General features: G+C 38.5%; 2 protein-coding genes across 2 annotated transcripts; both read left to right on the top strand.

Moving 5' to 3' along the window:
• Positions 1-4,022: 4,022 nt before the first annotated feature.
• LOC136747203 (olfactory receptor 1M1-like) lies at positions 4,023-7,059 on the top strand. Its single transcript, XM_066700155.1, has 2 exons — positions 4,023-4,973; positions 6,982-7,059. The coding sequence occupies exons 1-2, from the start codon at positions 4,023-4,025 to the stop codon at positions 7,057-7,059; spliced, it is 1,029 nt and encodes a 342-aa protein (XP_066556252.1).
• A 4,822-nt stretch (positions 7,060-11,881) lies between these two features.
• Positions 11,882-13,633, top strand: LOC136747202 (olfactory receptor 51F2-like). Its single transcript, XM_066700154.1, has 2 exons — positions 11,882-11,903; positions 12,675-13,633. Exons 1-2 carry the CDS (start codon positions 11,882-11,884, stop codon positions 13,631-13,633), a joined length of 981 nt encoding a protein of 326 aa, XP_066556251.1.
• Positions 13,634-13,828: the final 195 nt, after the last annotated feature.

The following is a 13,828-nucleotide window of genomic DNA, read 5'->3' as shown; positions in this document are numbered from 1 at the left end:
ACACTTTTTCTTCAGAGTAAAAATGAAATACTTATTTAACTTGTTAAATATATACTTGCATGCACCCCATTGAGTTATGTATTAGTTATGTTTTTGTTAAAAGAAAAAAAATATTGTACACAATCCTTGCAATTAATGTCACCTATTCCAATGAAACGGTTTGAAAATTACAAAATTGTGAATTATGACGAGCTTGGTGAATTTTAACTGGAGAGTTGGAGATTATTCACTATTAATATTTGTATGGTGGTTATTCTTCACATTATATATATATATATATATATATATATATATATATATATAATCAAGATTTTGCCACCTGTATAACACTGAAAATGTGTACTTGTGTTCGTCTGGTGAATGTATCATCCATCCATCCATCAATTTTTGAAACCACTGTGTATGCATCATGTGTTGCTTAATATTAGTTTGTTTGTATTTGTGCCAGACTTTACTGACAGGCATGAGAATATGACTATCACGTATTGATCAATCAACCAGTTGGACACATGGGCAACATTTCCATCCATATTTAAGGACAGGCCAGGTGATAATGCTAACTTTTCCAGTTCTTGTTGTTTGAAGTTTGTCAAGTAGCCAGTGTGCTTAGGCTTGATTCAACTGAGAAATATAGAATTCTACTAAAATAAAAATTGGAAAATGCTTTAGTTGTCTGGAACTAAACTGGAGACACTGTGAGTCCAATATTAAACAAAAACACAAAACAATACAACCACAAACAAGATTGAAGGGCCTGTGAATAGTACAACTGTTGAGAGACTCTTCAGAACAAAGCAAAATATATTATGATAGACTTTAGTTAATTGATAATTCTGTAAAATCATAATTAAAAATAACATTGGCCTACAGTACTTCCTGTTGCATGCACTTCATGACCACAATGACAGGAAAAATAAATAACAAAACAGCCTGTTTATAAACTATAAACCTCTGCTCAATTATACCTTGCTGGACTTGTCAATACATACTATGTACAAGGAAGAAGATGAAGATTTAATAGCCCCCTCTGGGGCACCTCATTCCCCACTGTAGATTCCAGACAAGGCACAACCCACCCCAGAGGCATCCCACCATGGAGGGCTAACAGTGCACCCAGACCCCAAAGTCTGACGAGCCATTGCTACCCAAGGGTTGTTGATGTTCCAACCCCCCGTCCCTGAGGGCCAGCGAGAGGCCCCCACCAGAGGAAACACTTTCTGATCTTCTTGCTACTATAACAAACTAGATTGCCTGGAGTATTTACCATTACTAATTTACTGCAATTATAAGTCACAAACATTTAATGCAGACTTAAAAAATGGCTTTTTGAGACATTGCTTAACTTGAGATGTATTAGTTCTAGACTAGGGAGTCACAGACTAAGGTAAATAAGGACTAACCACCTTATCTTTGTGAAGCCTGATTAGATTAATGATGTGCACTTGGTGCTGATTTGAGGATTCTTCAAAAACCAGGGATGGAACCTTAAGAAACATAAGTATTGTGTGGAACTGGAGTAAATCACCCAACCAAACAATGGACAAAGGTAAAAGAAAACGTTCAAACACTTAAAAAAACCTCTTGAAGCAAATTGTGTCAAACCACCCAATTATTGAGAAAAAACAGCATGATTCATCAACAGAAAACAAGAAAAATTATCCCTGGACTACCTTTTGTAATGAATTAAACTCAAATGAAAATGTAAGCAAAAGGACACTCCAACAACTTCAGGTAAGATACTGTATTCATTGTTGGCCCACTTTTATAAATCAGTCACTTTTAAATGTTTGTTTTCTTGTGTAACACAACACAGTGGGACCTAAATATATTTGTGATCCAGAAATGTAACAGAATTACTAATATCATCTTTTTAAGATCCTGTGGAAAAACATAAAATGACACTTAAAGAAGACAAATGCTCGTAGGGAGCGTTTCAATACTGGTGGTGGATCCCCAGAAAGAACAGAGACCAGAGATTGATAGCCAGCAACCCCTGGAAAGTATCCCAGATGATGATCATTTGGACAGTTCAGATGGGTCGCTGTTCCAATCCTCATTTGGTAGGACACACATTCAGCATGTGCCATCCTCAGACTGCAGGGAATATGTAATGTTGTCAGTCATCTCTTGCACTCCCATAACAAAAAATATGTAATGAATTAAACTCTTGGAAGAAGTATTGTTTTCTAATGCAGAAATATAATATTTTTCAGATGATCACCAGAGCTTGGAGGGCCTGAGACAGGATGAAGGTCAGCCCACTACATCTGCAGCAGCCAGGAGGGATGGTGTCACTAATCCGGGCCAGAGGACAAGGACAAAGATGCTGACCATACAGTGGGGGAAAAAAGTATTTGATCCCCTGCTGATTTTGTACGTTTGCCCACTGACAAAGAAATGATCAGTCTATAATTTTAATGGTAAGTGTATTTTAACAGTGAGAGACAGAATAACAGCAAAATAATCCAGAAAAACGCATTTCAAAAAAGATATAGTTGATTTGCATGTTACACATACACTTACACTACAGTCACAAAACGAGATACTGGCTATTTTGTACTGAATATCTGAGCTGGGAGACGCACCTCTTTCTGTGAAGTGCTGCTCTGTAGGGTTGTCTCCTGGCCCCACAATCCCGGGACCTTTTGAGACAGGACGGGATTTACAATTAGCTGCTATATTGAAATAAATAAATGTGTTGATTATCCCTACACCTTTGCTCAAATTAATCCGGTTGCTGAATAATGAAATTGCAACAAACAAGTCATTCTGATGATCAGTTTAACATCCTGCCTCCAAACAGTAAAACAATCTTACTGATTGGGAGAGTAATTGCATGTTATGGCAATTTAATACAGCATGAACAAACAGAAAATACAACACTTTAAAGTATTAGTGTCTGCATATGATCAAAGGAAATGTTATAATGATTAATAATAATGAAATACATGAAAAGTAATATATTGTAGCCATTTTATCATACCATTGTTTGCTATGCATGATAAATAAGCACATTTTTTAATTTGAGTGAAGGCGTACAGTACGAGCTAAGTCATTATCAGGTTCATTTCTGTCAGTTAAGGATTCTCAATCTCAAAGTGTCCCGGGATTACAACAGCGGCCCACTGTATATTAATACAATAAAATGTGTATACTGTAAATAGTTTAATGAAATGAAAGGATTGTAAGAGAATTTGATTTGCTTCGTTTTTCAGTCAATCTAAATAAATACTCATTGGTCAATTGGTTTCTCTTTTAAGATTCTTTGTTGAGGGAACATAAGAACATAAGAAAGTTTACAAATGAGAGGAGGCCATTCAACCCATCATGCTCGTTTGGTTTCCATTAATAACTAAGTGATCCAAGGATATTACCAAAAATGCTGCAGGGTCCTCTACTAATAAAAATAAATAAGAAGGAATTGTTTGCATAGGTTACAGACCACCACTTATATCATCATTTGTTCTGTGTGGTGAATCACATTGTGTAACAAACGCCGCCCCAGGGACTTTTTTCCTACACACATCCTCAACCACCTCTATCCGTAAATTAACTACACATTTCTCTGGAGGACAATCACCTAGTGTACAGATCATGTAACACTGCGTCCCCCATGTTGATTGCTGTGTAGGGCATTGTTGACTTATGTTTATAAATGGCTGTTGTCTTACAGCGCTACAAAAGGGAATCGAACCACTGGCAGAAATATAAGTGCAAGAACAAAGTGAGAACAATGTTCGTTTTAACTGAAAAAAATAGACAATAGACTTAAATATTATTTAAGATGAAAATTAAGAAGACTATTTTCTGCCCTTATTCATCACCATGATTCCTATATAGCAAACTGAGAAAAATACAACCAAACAGGAAAACCATTGCCTGATCTTTTTGCAACAACCTGATCTTAATAAAATTAAAGTTTTCTCTGGAAAATATCACTATTGTCTATTAAAATGAGTAAAAAAGTAGACTCATGACTCTTACAATTACAGGTCAGAGAAAACGTTGTGAAGAAGTCTGCCATGAGCTCCTTCAGTTCAGCAGTTTCTCCAAATGCTACGATTGTTCGACCTCCGTTCTTTTTTCTCAGTGGCTTTTCAGAAATTCCACATGTGAAGTACTATTACATTTTCATGTGTTTTGTTTATGCTGTAACTGTATTAGGAAACTCCTTCATCATGCTCATTATATATATGGACAGAAGTCTTCACACCCCTAAGTATGTTATTGTTTTTCATTTAGCTCTAGTGGACATGTTTGGCAGCACAGCTCTTATTCCAAAGTTTATTGATACCTTTCTCTTTGATAATCAGTTCATTGCTTTTGAAGCCTGCTTAGTCAATATGCTTTTTGTACAGTGCTTTACTTTCATGCAGTCACTTACTCTTGTTGTTTTAGCTTATGACAGATTCATTGCCATATGCTTTCTACTGAAATATCACATCATTATTACTAATGTTGCAATGGTTGTGATTCTAGCAGTGCTGTGGACTCTGACAGCAGGACTAGGAATTGTAGCTGTAGCTTTCTTGTCCAGGCTTTCATTCTGTAAATCAGTTGTGATTAACAGCTATTACTGTGATTATGGACCCATGTATCGTTTGGCCTGTAACAACAACTCTGCAAATTACATAATTTCAATGATCGCTATCACAATGTTGCTTGTTGTTCCATTGGTTCTCATTGTAGCAACTTATGGCTGCATAATATTTGCACTGTTAAAAATTGCATCTGCAGAGGAACAATTAAGAGCAATTAAAACCTGTACCTCTCATTTTATTGTAGTGGCACTGTTCTATCTTCCAATATGTGCTATCTATATTGCTGGAAATGTGACTATTGTTCATCCAAATGTCAGGATAATAAGTACATCTCTGTCTTGCACCATTGCCCCAATGCTGAACCCTATAATTTATACATTAAAGACAGAGGAGATTATTAAAGAAATTAAAAAGCTTTTCAAAAGAGTCAAGGTAATTAAACCAGAAGTGAATCAATATCAATGAGAATATTTTAAATGACTAATATATTAGTTGGTGTTTATACAATGTATCCTTTGTTCAGGAATACTTTATATTACTTTTCATTCCATCACTTAGAAGAAAATACATGAACTACTTTCCCTGCTATAAACTTTAACAACTACACAGGTTGCTACTCTTAATGTTAATGTGTGGTTAGATGAGTGTATATCCAGATGACCTGTGCAGGGGTGAATCTTATTTACTCTTAAGTACTGGTAGTCTGCACTATGTAGTAAACTTCAAAAGAGCTGGGAGATTTAAGTATTCATGGTACTTTAATTTATTGGATTCAAAACTTTTTAGTAATAAGAAATAAACATGTTTATTTATATTGAAGTGTAATAGTACCAGGATAATAATACTACATTTCATTATTTTAACCACAAATTAAAATGAGTTCAATGTATTCTTATATTTTAGAGGATGGTCTGCATGTAACTTTCACTTTTTATGAATTTGTTTGTTTGTGTATTTTTTTGGTTAAAACGATATATTTTGAAAATATTGTAATCGTTAATTATACATTGATTGATCGAGGTTGAATGGCCCCCTCTCATTTGTAAACTTTATATTCTTTCTAATATGTTCCATGATCTGTGACATGGACCAGATCAGCTATGTTTGATCAACATTTTGAAATTGTTTTATATATTTTTTACTTACTTAGCTATAATAAAGACATTTGTATTGGTATCGTGTTCCATTATTCACTGCACTAATGATTGTGTTTATTTGTAACTTTACGTGTACATGTTCTGTAAAATAAATCCAGTAGTGAAATAAGGTTAAGACTTCTATAATTAAAGATCAGAGCAACAATGACAAACAAGTCTGTCAAGAATTTTCCAAAATGGAAAACTGTCTACAGTGTACCAATACACAACGATTTTACATAATTAGATCTGAACTTCTCTGTGTTTGATAGAACATCAAATAGTAATCAGGTTGTTCTGAACAAAACAAGCCTATTTGCAAAGAAATGTGATCTGGGCAACAAGGAATCAAGTAATTTGTGTTTGAGAATGAAACGCGCTGGTAGCCAATAGAATAAGCTTTCAAACGATGTGTGCATTGTAGGAATACAGTGTAAACTCTATGCACAGGAGCTTCACGTAACACTGTCAAATAATGCTTAAGAGGGTGTAGTAACACAGTATATAACTCTGAAATGTACATTATTTTTCAGTTTTTGGTAACCTAAACTTTTTTTTTTTAAATCTCTGGCAGTTTACCACCTACATTTGTACCATTTCAGGCTATTCTCTGGATTTACTGCTTACATTTCAGTAAAAACTGGAAAAATGGGGGTGTTCTAAAACTTTTGACCGGTAGTGTAGCAGTTTATTTATTTTCAAGATTTTACAACCCATTTCAGGAAATTATAATGAACTTGCAGAGATAGTACGGAGCTCTGCACTAAGTTGTGTAGTAGCTTGTAGTTCTGTACTATCTTGGGATCATCCCCAGCTGCTTACTAAGTGGCAAAGGTAAAAAGAAGAAGAACAAAGTTGGAGGACTAAAGACTACAGTTATCTTTCAAATCGGAATCATTGCCCAAGGGGGAGGGGTTTCAGCGCACTTCCGTTGGAACCCAATCAAAACATCTCTATATCAAAGCTGCCATTGTCCCAGGTCGGCTGGCTGCATAAACAGTGTTGTTCACTCACCGATTCACCACATTTATCTGTCTTTTTAGTTAGTTATTAACTAACAGCATTCTGTGCTGTCTGCGCCCCGGAGGTACGGCCTGTGCTTCGTTTTCAGTTTCACTTTAAAAATACACCATGCAGGGCTTAATTGTTTTAATATGACTAAACAAATTATAATTAGACTAATCGGTGTGTTGGTTTTTGTCCACAGGGCTTTTCCTCCACAGCGAGAGCGTCTGCAGCAGCAGTAAACCCGATCCCCAGCCAGAGTGGAGAGGTCATCTGCCCTGTCTGTTTGCTGACCACAGGTGCAAATTTGGACCCTGACCCTGCTACGGCACACCTCAGGTCTCAGTCATGTACAGAACTTCGCCACCATGTCCTAAGACCCTCCACGTTAGCGAGTGACAGTAGGGGCTTAAGGGATCAGAGTTCCACCTCTCCCTGAATCCCCCTGTAGAGCTTGTCTCTCTGTCACCCTTCTCCTGGCTGTGCTGGTCAGGCCAGGCTGCTCCTGTGGTAAGCGAGGTACATTGCCTTACGAGGCCACCCGGTATAGTATTATTGCATTGTGTTGCAGTGGTGCATCCGTCTTGACTGTACAGTTAGGGAAAAAAGTATTTGATCCCCTGCTGATTTTGTACGTTTGCCCACTGACAAAGAAATGATCAGTATAATTTTAATGGTAGGTGTATTTTAACAGTGAGAGACAGAATAACAACAACAAAATACAGAAAAACGCATTTCAAAAAAGATATAGTTGATTTGCATGTTAATGAGGGAAATAAGTATTTGACCCCTTCGACTTAGTACTTGGTGTCAAAACCCTTGTTGGCAATCACAGAGGTCAGACGTTTCTTGTAGTTGGCCACCAGGTTTGCACACATCTCAGGAGGGATTTTGTCCCACTCCTCTTTGCAGATCCTCTCCAAGTTATTAAGGTTTCGGGGCTGACGTTTGGCAACTCGAACCTTCAGCTCCCTCCACAGATTTTCTATAGGATTAAGGTCTGGAGACTGGCTAGGCCACTCCAGGACCTTAATGTGCCACTCCTTTGTTGCCTTGGCTGTGTGTTTTGGGTCATTGTCATCCTGGAATACCCATCCATGACCCATTTTCAATGCCCTGGCTGAGGGAAGGAGGTTCTCACCCAAGATTTGACGGTACATGGCCTCGTCCATCGTCCCTTTGATGCGGTGCAGTTGTCCTGTCCCCTTAGCAGAAAAACACCCCCAAAGCATAATGTTTCCACCTCCATGTTTGACGGTGGGGATGGTGTTCCTGGGGTCATTCCTCCTCCTCCAAACACGGCGAGTTGAGTTGATGCCAAAGAGCTTGATTTTGGTCTCATCTGACCACAACACTTTCACCCAGTTCTCCTCTGAATCATTCAGATGTTCACTGGCAAACTTCAGACGGGCTTGTACATGTGCTTTCTTGAGCAGGGGGACCTTGCGGGTGCTGCATTATTTCAGTCCTTCACGGCATAGTGTGTTACCAATTGTTTTCTTGGTGACTATGGTCCCAGCTACCTTGAGATCATTAACAAGATCCTCCCACGTAGTTCTGGGCTGATTCCTCACTGTTCTCATGATCATTGAAACTCCACGAGGTGAGATCTTGCATGGAGCCCCAGACTGAGGGAGACTGACAGTTATTTCGTGTTTCTTCCATTTGTGAATAATAAACTGTTGTCACCTTCTCACCAAGCTGCTTGGCGATGGTCTTGTAGCCCATTCCAGCCTTGTGTAGGTCTACAATCTTGTCCCTGACATCCTTGGACAGCTCTTTGGTCTTGGCCAAGGTGGAGTTTGGAATCTGATTGATTGATTGCTTCTGTGGACAGGTGTCTTTTATACAGGTAACGAGCTGAGATTAGGAGCACTCCATTTAAGAGAGTGCTCCTAATCTCAGCTCATTACCTGTATAAAAGACACCTGGGAGCCAGAAATCTTGCTGATTGATAGGGGATCAAATACTTATTTCCCTCATTAACATGCAATTCAACTTTTGTGAAATATGTTTTTCTGGATTTTTTTGTTGTTATTCTGTCTCTCACTGTTAAAATACACCTACCATTAAAATTATAGACTGATCATTTCTTTGTCAGTGGGAAATGGACAAAATCAGCAGGGGATCAAATACTTTTTTTCCCTCACTGTAAATACACTGCTCAAAAAAATTAAGGGAACACCACCTTATGGCCTTCATGTGCCTGTATGCACTTCTGACAATGTCTGGTCATGCTCCTGATGAGACGGCGGATGGTAACCTGGGGGATCTCCTCTCAGACTTGTATCAGGGCATAAGTGAGGTCCTGGACAGTCTGTGGCGCTACGTGACGGTGTCGGATGCACTGACACATAACGTCCCAAAGGTTCTCAATTGGATTCAGGTCTGGGGAACATGAGGGCCAGTCAATGGCATCAATGCCTTCATCATCCAGGAACTGCCTACACACTGTGGCCACATCAGGCCGGGCATTGTTGTGCACCAGGAGGAACCCAGGGCCCACTGCACCAGGATAAGTTCTGATGATGGGTCTGAGGATTTCATCCCGGTACCTAACAGCAGTCAGGGTACCGTTGGCTAGCGTGTGGAGGTCTGTGTTACCCTCCAAGGATATGCCTCCCCAGACCATCACTGACCCACCGCCAAAGCGGTCATGCTGGATGATGTTGCAGGCTGCATATCGTTCACCACTGCGTCTCCAGTCTCTTTCACGTCTGTCACATGTGCTCAGTGTGAACCTGCTCTCATCTGTGAAGAGAATGGAGTGCTAATGGCGGACCTGCCAATTCTGGTGTTCTCTGGCGAATGCCAATCGAACTGCTCGGTGCTGGGCTGTGAGCACAGGTCCCACTAGATGACGTCGGGCCCTCATGCCACCTTCATGGAGTCTGTTTCTGACAGTTTGGTCATAAACATTGCACACCAGTAGCCTGCTGGAGGTCATTTTGTAGGGCTCTGGCAGTGCTCCTCCTATTCCTCCTCGCACAAAGGAACAGATACCGGTCCTGCTGCTGGGTTGATGCCCTTCTACGGCCCTGTCCAGCTCTCCTCGTGTAACGGCCCGTCTCTTGGTATCTCCTCCATGCTCTTGAGACTGTACTGGGAGATACAGCAAACCATTGTTACGCTGGGAAGCAATAAAACGCTTCCTTCACTTGAATGATGACAACAGCAATCAAGTTCCTGCTCTACACCTTGACTACGACAATATGTTTTGTATGACCATTGCTAAGTGCTCTTCTAGAGAGCTTTCAAATCATTATGATGAATGAAAAGCCCTGTGTAGCAAATTGTGCCATTCAAAGGCAAGAATTCGATCAAACAGTACAACCCGAAGAAGAAGAAACATTGGTAATATAAAATATTTGTTCTGTCACACAGCAATGGTGTAGTGTACAACTTTGATATTTACAAGGGTTCATTTCTACCAGTTGTTTGAATGCCTGATGTCTGATGATCAACATAGTCCTCTAACTTTCTTCAGTTGTACCACATAATCTGTCCCACAAAACATACTATGACAACTGGTTTTGTAGTATAGCTTTTCAAGTGGAACAGGAGAAGAGAAAAAATCACAGTATGTTCATTCATGTCAGACAGTGAGATGAAGAAGAAAGGGGGGAACATTGCAGGAGAAATAAGTGACTGTCAAAAGCATAAATCTAAGAGGAGTAAAATTGTTCGACAACTGGACAGTCACAATTATCAGTATGTTTGCTGCTGCCTACCCAACTTCTACAGTTCAGAGATGGGACAGGAAGAGGAAAGAAGGTTTTGAAAATGACTTGGCCCAGTGTTGTAATGGTGTACAAAAAGTTAATGGGTGGGGTGGACCTCCTAGATTCACTTTTTGCATTGTACAGGATCAAAATTAGATTTTCAGCTTATCTTCTACATGCTGGACCTTACCGTTGTAGTCCCCAAGAAGGAACACAAAAGTCTCAGTGATTTTAAATCTGAGGTAGCAGCCTGTCTTTCTGTTGCGAAGAATACGCCAAAGCGCAAGGGAAGTCCAAGCTCTAGTGTAGAGGAGAGGTTTGCAGAAAAAAGGAGAAAAGGGCCTGCAATGGCAATACCCTGAGCTTAAATCCATCAGGATGAGACAGCAGATTGGCCTGTCTTTGTCGAAAACCCAGGCTGTAAGGGACTGGTCAAAGTCCAATGCCAAAAGTGCAGTGCGAACAGAGCCAAGGTGTATCTCTGTTTTACCCCCAAGAAGAACTGTTTTATGGAGTTCCACACACAGTGATCTGGATAAAAGAGAACAGAATGTTAGGACTGATTTAAATCTGTCCAGAGTGGTACTGCATTTCATGAATTAATGCATTTTGTTTCTCAGATTATAGTTTTTTTGTTCTATCATTGAACAATGCTCCAGGTAACATACCTACAATTATTTTCTAAATATACACCTTTTGAATGAAAAAATCAAATCACAATTGAACCAGGGGTACACAACATAGTTTTTGTTGTTATTATTATTAATTATTATTATTATTATTATTAAATATGCATATGCTATCACTGTACCCACATCAACATATCAGTCTATCTCTTGAGAACAGCTCGTATCACCAATCAGCTCATTTCACACAACATTTCCCCCGCTGATGGCAATACAGCACACTACAGAGTCATGTGTATAAAGGACACTGGTCTGATGCTACAAATGCAGACACAAGCTGAAGAACTGAGAGAGATCAGACAGTGTTGAGAGAGAGCTGTCCCTCCGGCACCATTTCATTGTCTAATTATATTTATGTGAGTATTACACATACATTCATACATTTGGGCATTTGTGTTTGTTATAGACTTAAAAACTATATTGAAAAAAAAATACATATGATAGAAAGATGATGCAGGCATATGAAAATCACCAAGAAAAAATAAACATCCACTCATAGAAAACTTTGATATAAAGCATGTGGATTATTATAATTATTTCTTATGCATTTTCTTGAAAATATTGGAAAGCAAATATTATCATAATTCATTCTTGTAACTATGATAGTACTAATTAGTCTACAATGACACATTTAAAGTGTTGAAAGTTTGTGAAAAATGTACCTTAATGCAATATTTTAAATGCTTCACATTGTGCTTTCTAAAATGGTGCATCAAATGATGATGGTAAAATACAGTCTCTGTCAATAATCCACTCAGTGGTGACCAGTGGGGCCAGTATCAGAAAACAGGATGAGCAGGAAACAGGAAAACAGTGAGCCTGGATCCGGATCATGAAAAAGCATTGTACGAAGCAGATCAAGATCCGACTCCGCTGATCCGATTTTTTGACCCAATTATTAAGCAGTGTGTGTGGTAACTAAGCAGTTTCCTATTGACGTGAACCGGCTCGTCAGTCTTTGTGCGGCTACTTGAACATCTACTGCTCAAATGACATAATGTCAGTCATAATCCTTTCAGAAAACTATACTGTGCTATTGCTGATGACTTCATTAATTAAATAAGCTTAGCTGTTCACAACATTTCCTAATGCATGTTAATGTCAGTCTGCTTATCATTGCCACAGGATCCAACATGTCCGAAAAGTTTTCTGTCAAGGATAGGGATATTGGATCCGTTAAAACCTCACAAAGTACACAACCTTTTCAGTTTCTTGCAATGGACAGAACAAGCTCAAATCCTGCTCAAAAGCAGGATCATTTTTGAGCTCAGTTCTGAGCACAGATTGAGCCCTGATTCGTTTAGTACAACACAATTGAGATCAAGATCCAGATCAGATCCCAGATCTGGGATATGATCCCGTTGGTACAACCCACCTTTGGAATGCCTTGTCACAACATTGGTCAGGTAGGGGTGCTGTGGTGGATTTAGCATCTTATTTCCAGCTTTATCAATTGACTTATATCATTTCTACATGTACCTATGGTCTATTAAAATGAACAGTGAAATAGGGTCACAACTTTTATAATTACAGGTCAGAGAAAAACGAGAGGAAACACGTCTGCAATGAACTCCTCAAATTCAGCAGTTTCTTCCAATGCTATATTTGTCAGGCCTCTGTTCTTTTACATCAGTGGCTTTTCCAACATCCCACATGTGAACTACTATTACATTTTCTTGTGCTGTGTTTATGTGGTAACTGTACTAGGAAATGTATTCATCATGTTAATTATTTACAATGAGCAAAGTCTTCACACTCCTAAGTACATTGCTGTGTTTAATTTAGCTGTAGTTGACATGTGTGGCAGCACAGCACTTATTCCTAAATTAATCGACACCTTTCTATTTGATTCTCAATTTATTGCTTATGAAGCCTGCTTGGCCAACATGTTTTTTGTGCACTTCTTTACTTTCATGCAGTCGCTTACTCTTCTTGTTCTGGCCTATGACAGGTTTGTTGCAATATGCTTTCCACTGCAATATCATGTCATTATGACTAATACTGTGATGATTGTGATTCTAGCAATAGTGTGGATTTGCACTGCAGGGCTGTTAATCACAGCTGTGAGTTTGATTACTAGACTTTCCTTTTGTTCATCCATTGTGATAAACAGTTATTTTTGTGACCACGGACCTACTTATCGTCTCTCCTGTAATGACAATTCCCCAAGTAATACAATTGCAAATTTCTGTATCACAATATTACTTTTTGGACAATTAGTTTTGAATCTCTTATCTTACTTGTGTATAATATTTGCGGTCTTAAACATTGCATCAAGGGAGGGGCGCCTCAAAGCAATGAAAACCTGCACCTCACATTTAATTTTAGTGGCAGTGTTTTACCTTCCAATATCTGCCACATATATTGCTGCAATAACTTCCACTATCCAACCAAATGCCAGGATAATAAATACATCCTTGTCTTCCACCATTCCACCCATGCTGAATCCGATCATTTACACATTAAAGACAGAGGAGATTATGGAGGCAATTAAAAAACTTTACAAAAAAAATAGAATATTTTCAACTCCAGTGAATCCGTAAATGCTTTTTCTTCACAGTAAAAATGAAACACCTATCTTAAAACAGCTTGTTAAATATATACTTGCATGCACCCTATTGCATTATATTTTACTAGTAATTTATTTAAACAGAATTAATTTTAAAAATCTATTATAAACAATATATTAACATGTTATTAATTTTTATGTACAAGTATTACAAATGATAAATATATTA

The sequence above is a fragment of the Amia ocellicauda genome, chromosome 3, assembly GCF_036373705.1.
Source record: "Amia ocellicauda isolate fAmiCal2 chromosome 3, fAmiCal2.hap1, whole genome shotgun sequence".
In the NCBI taxonomy this organism is placed as follows: domain Eukaryota; kingdom Metazoa; phylum Chordata; class Actinopteri; order Amiiformes; family Amiidae; genus Amia; species Amia ocellicauda.
The sequence above is the reverse complement of the archived record's forward strand: the minus strand, read 5'-3'. Positions and strand labels throughout refer to the sequence as shown.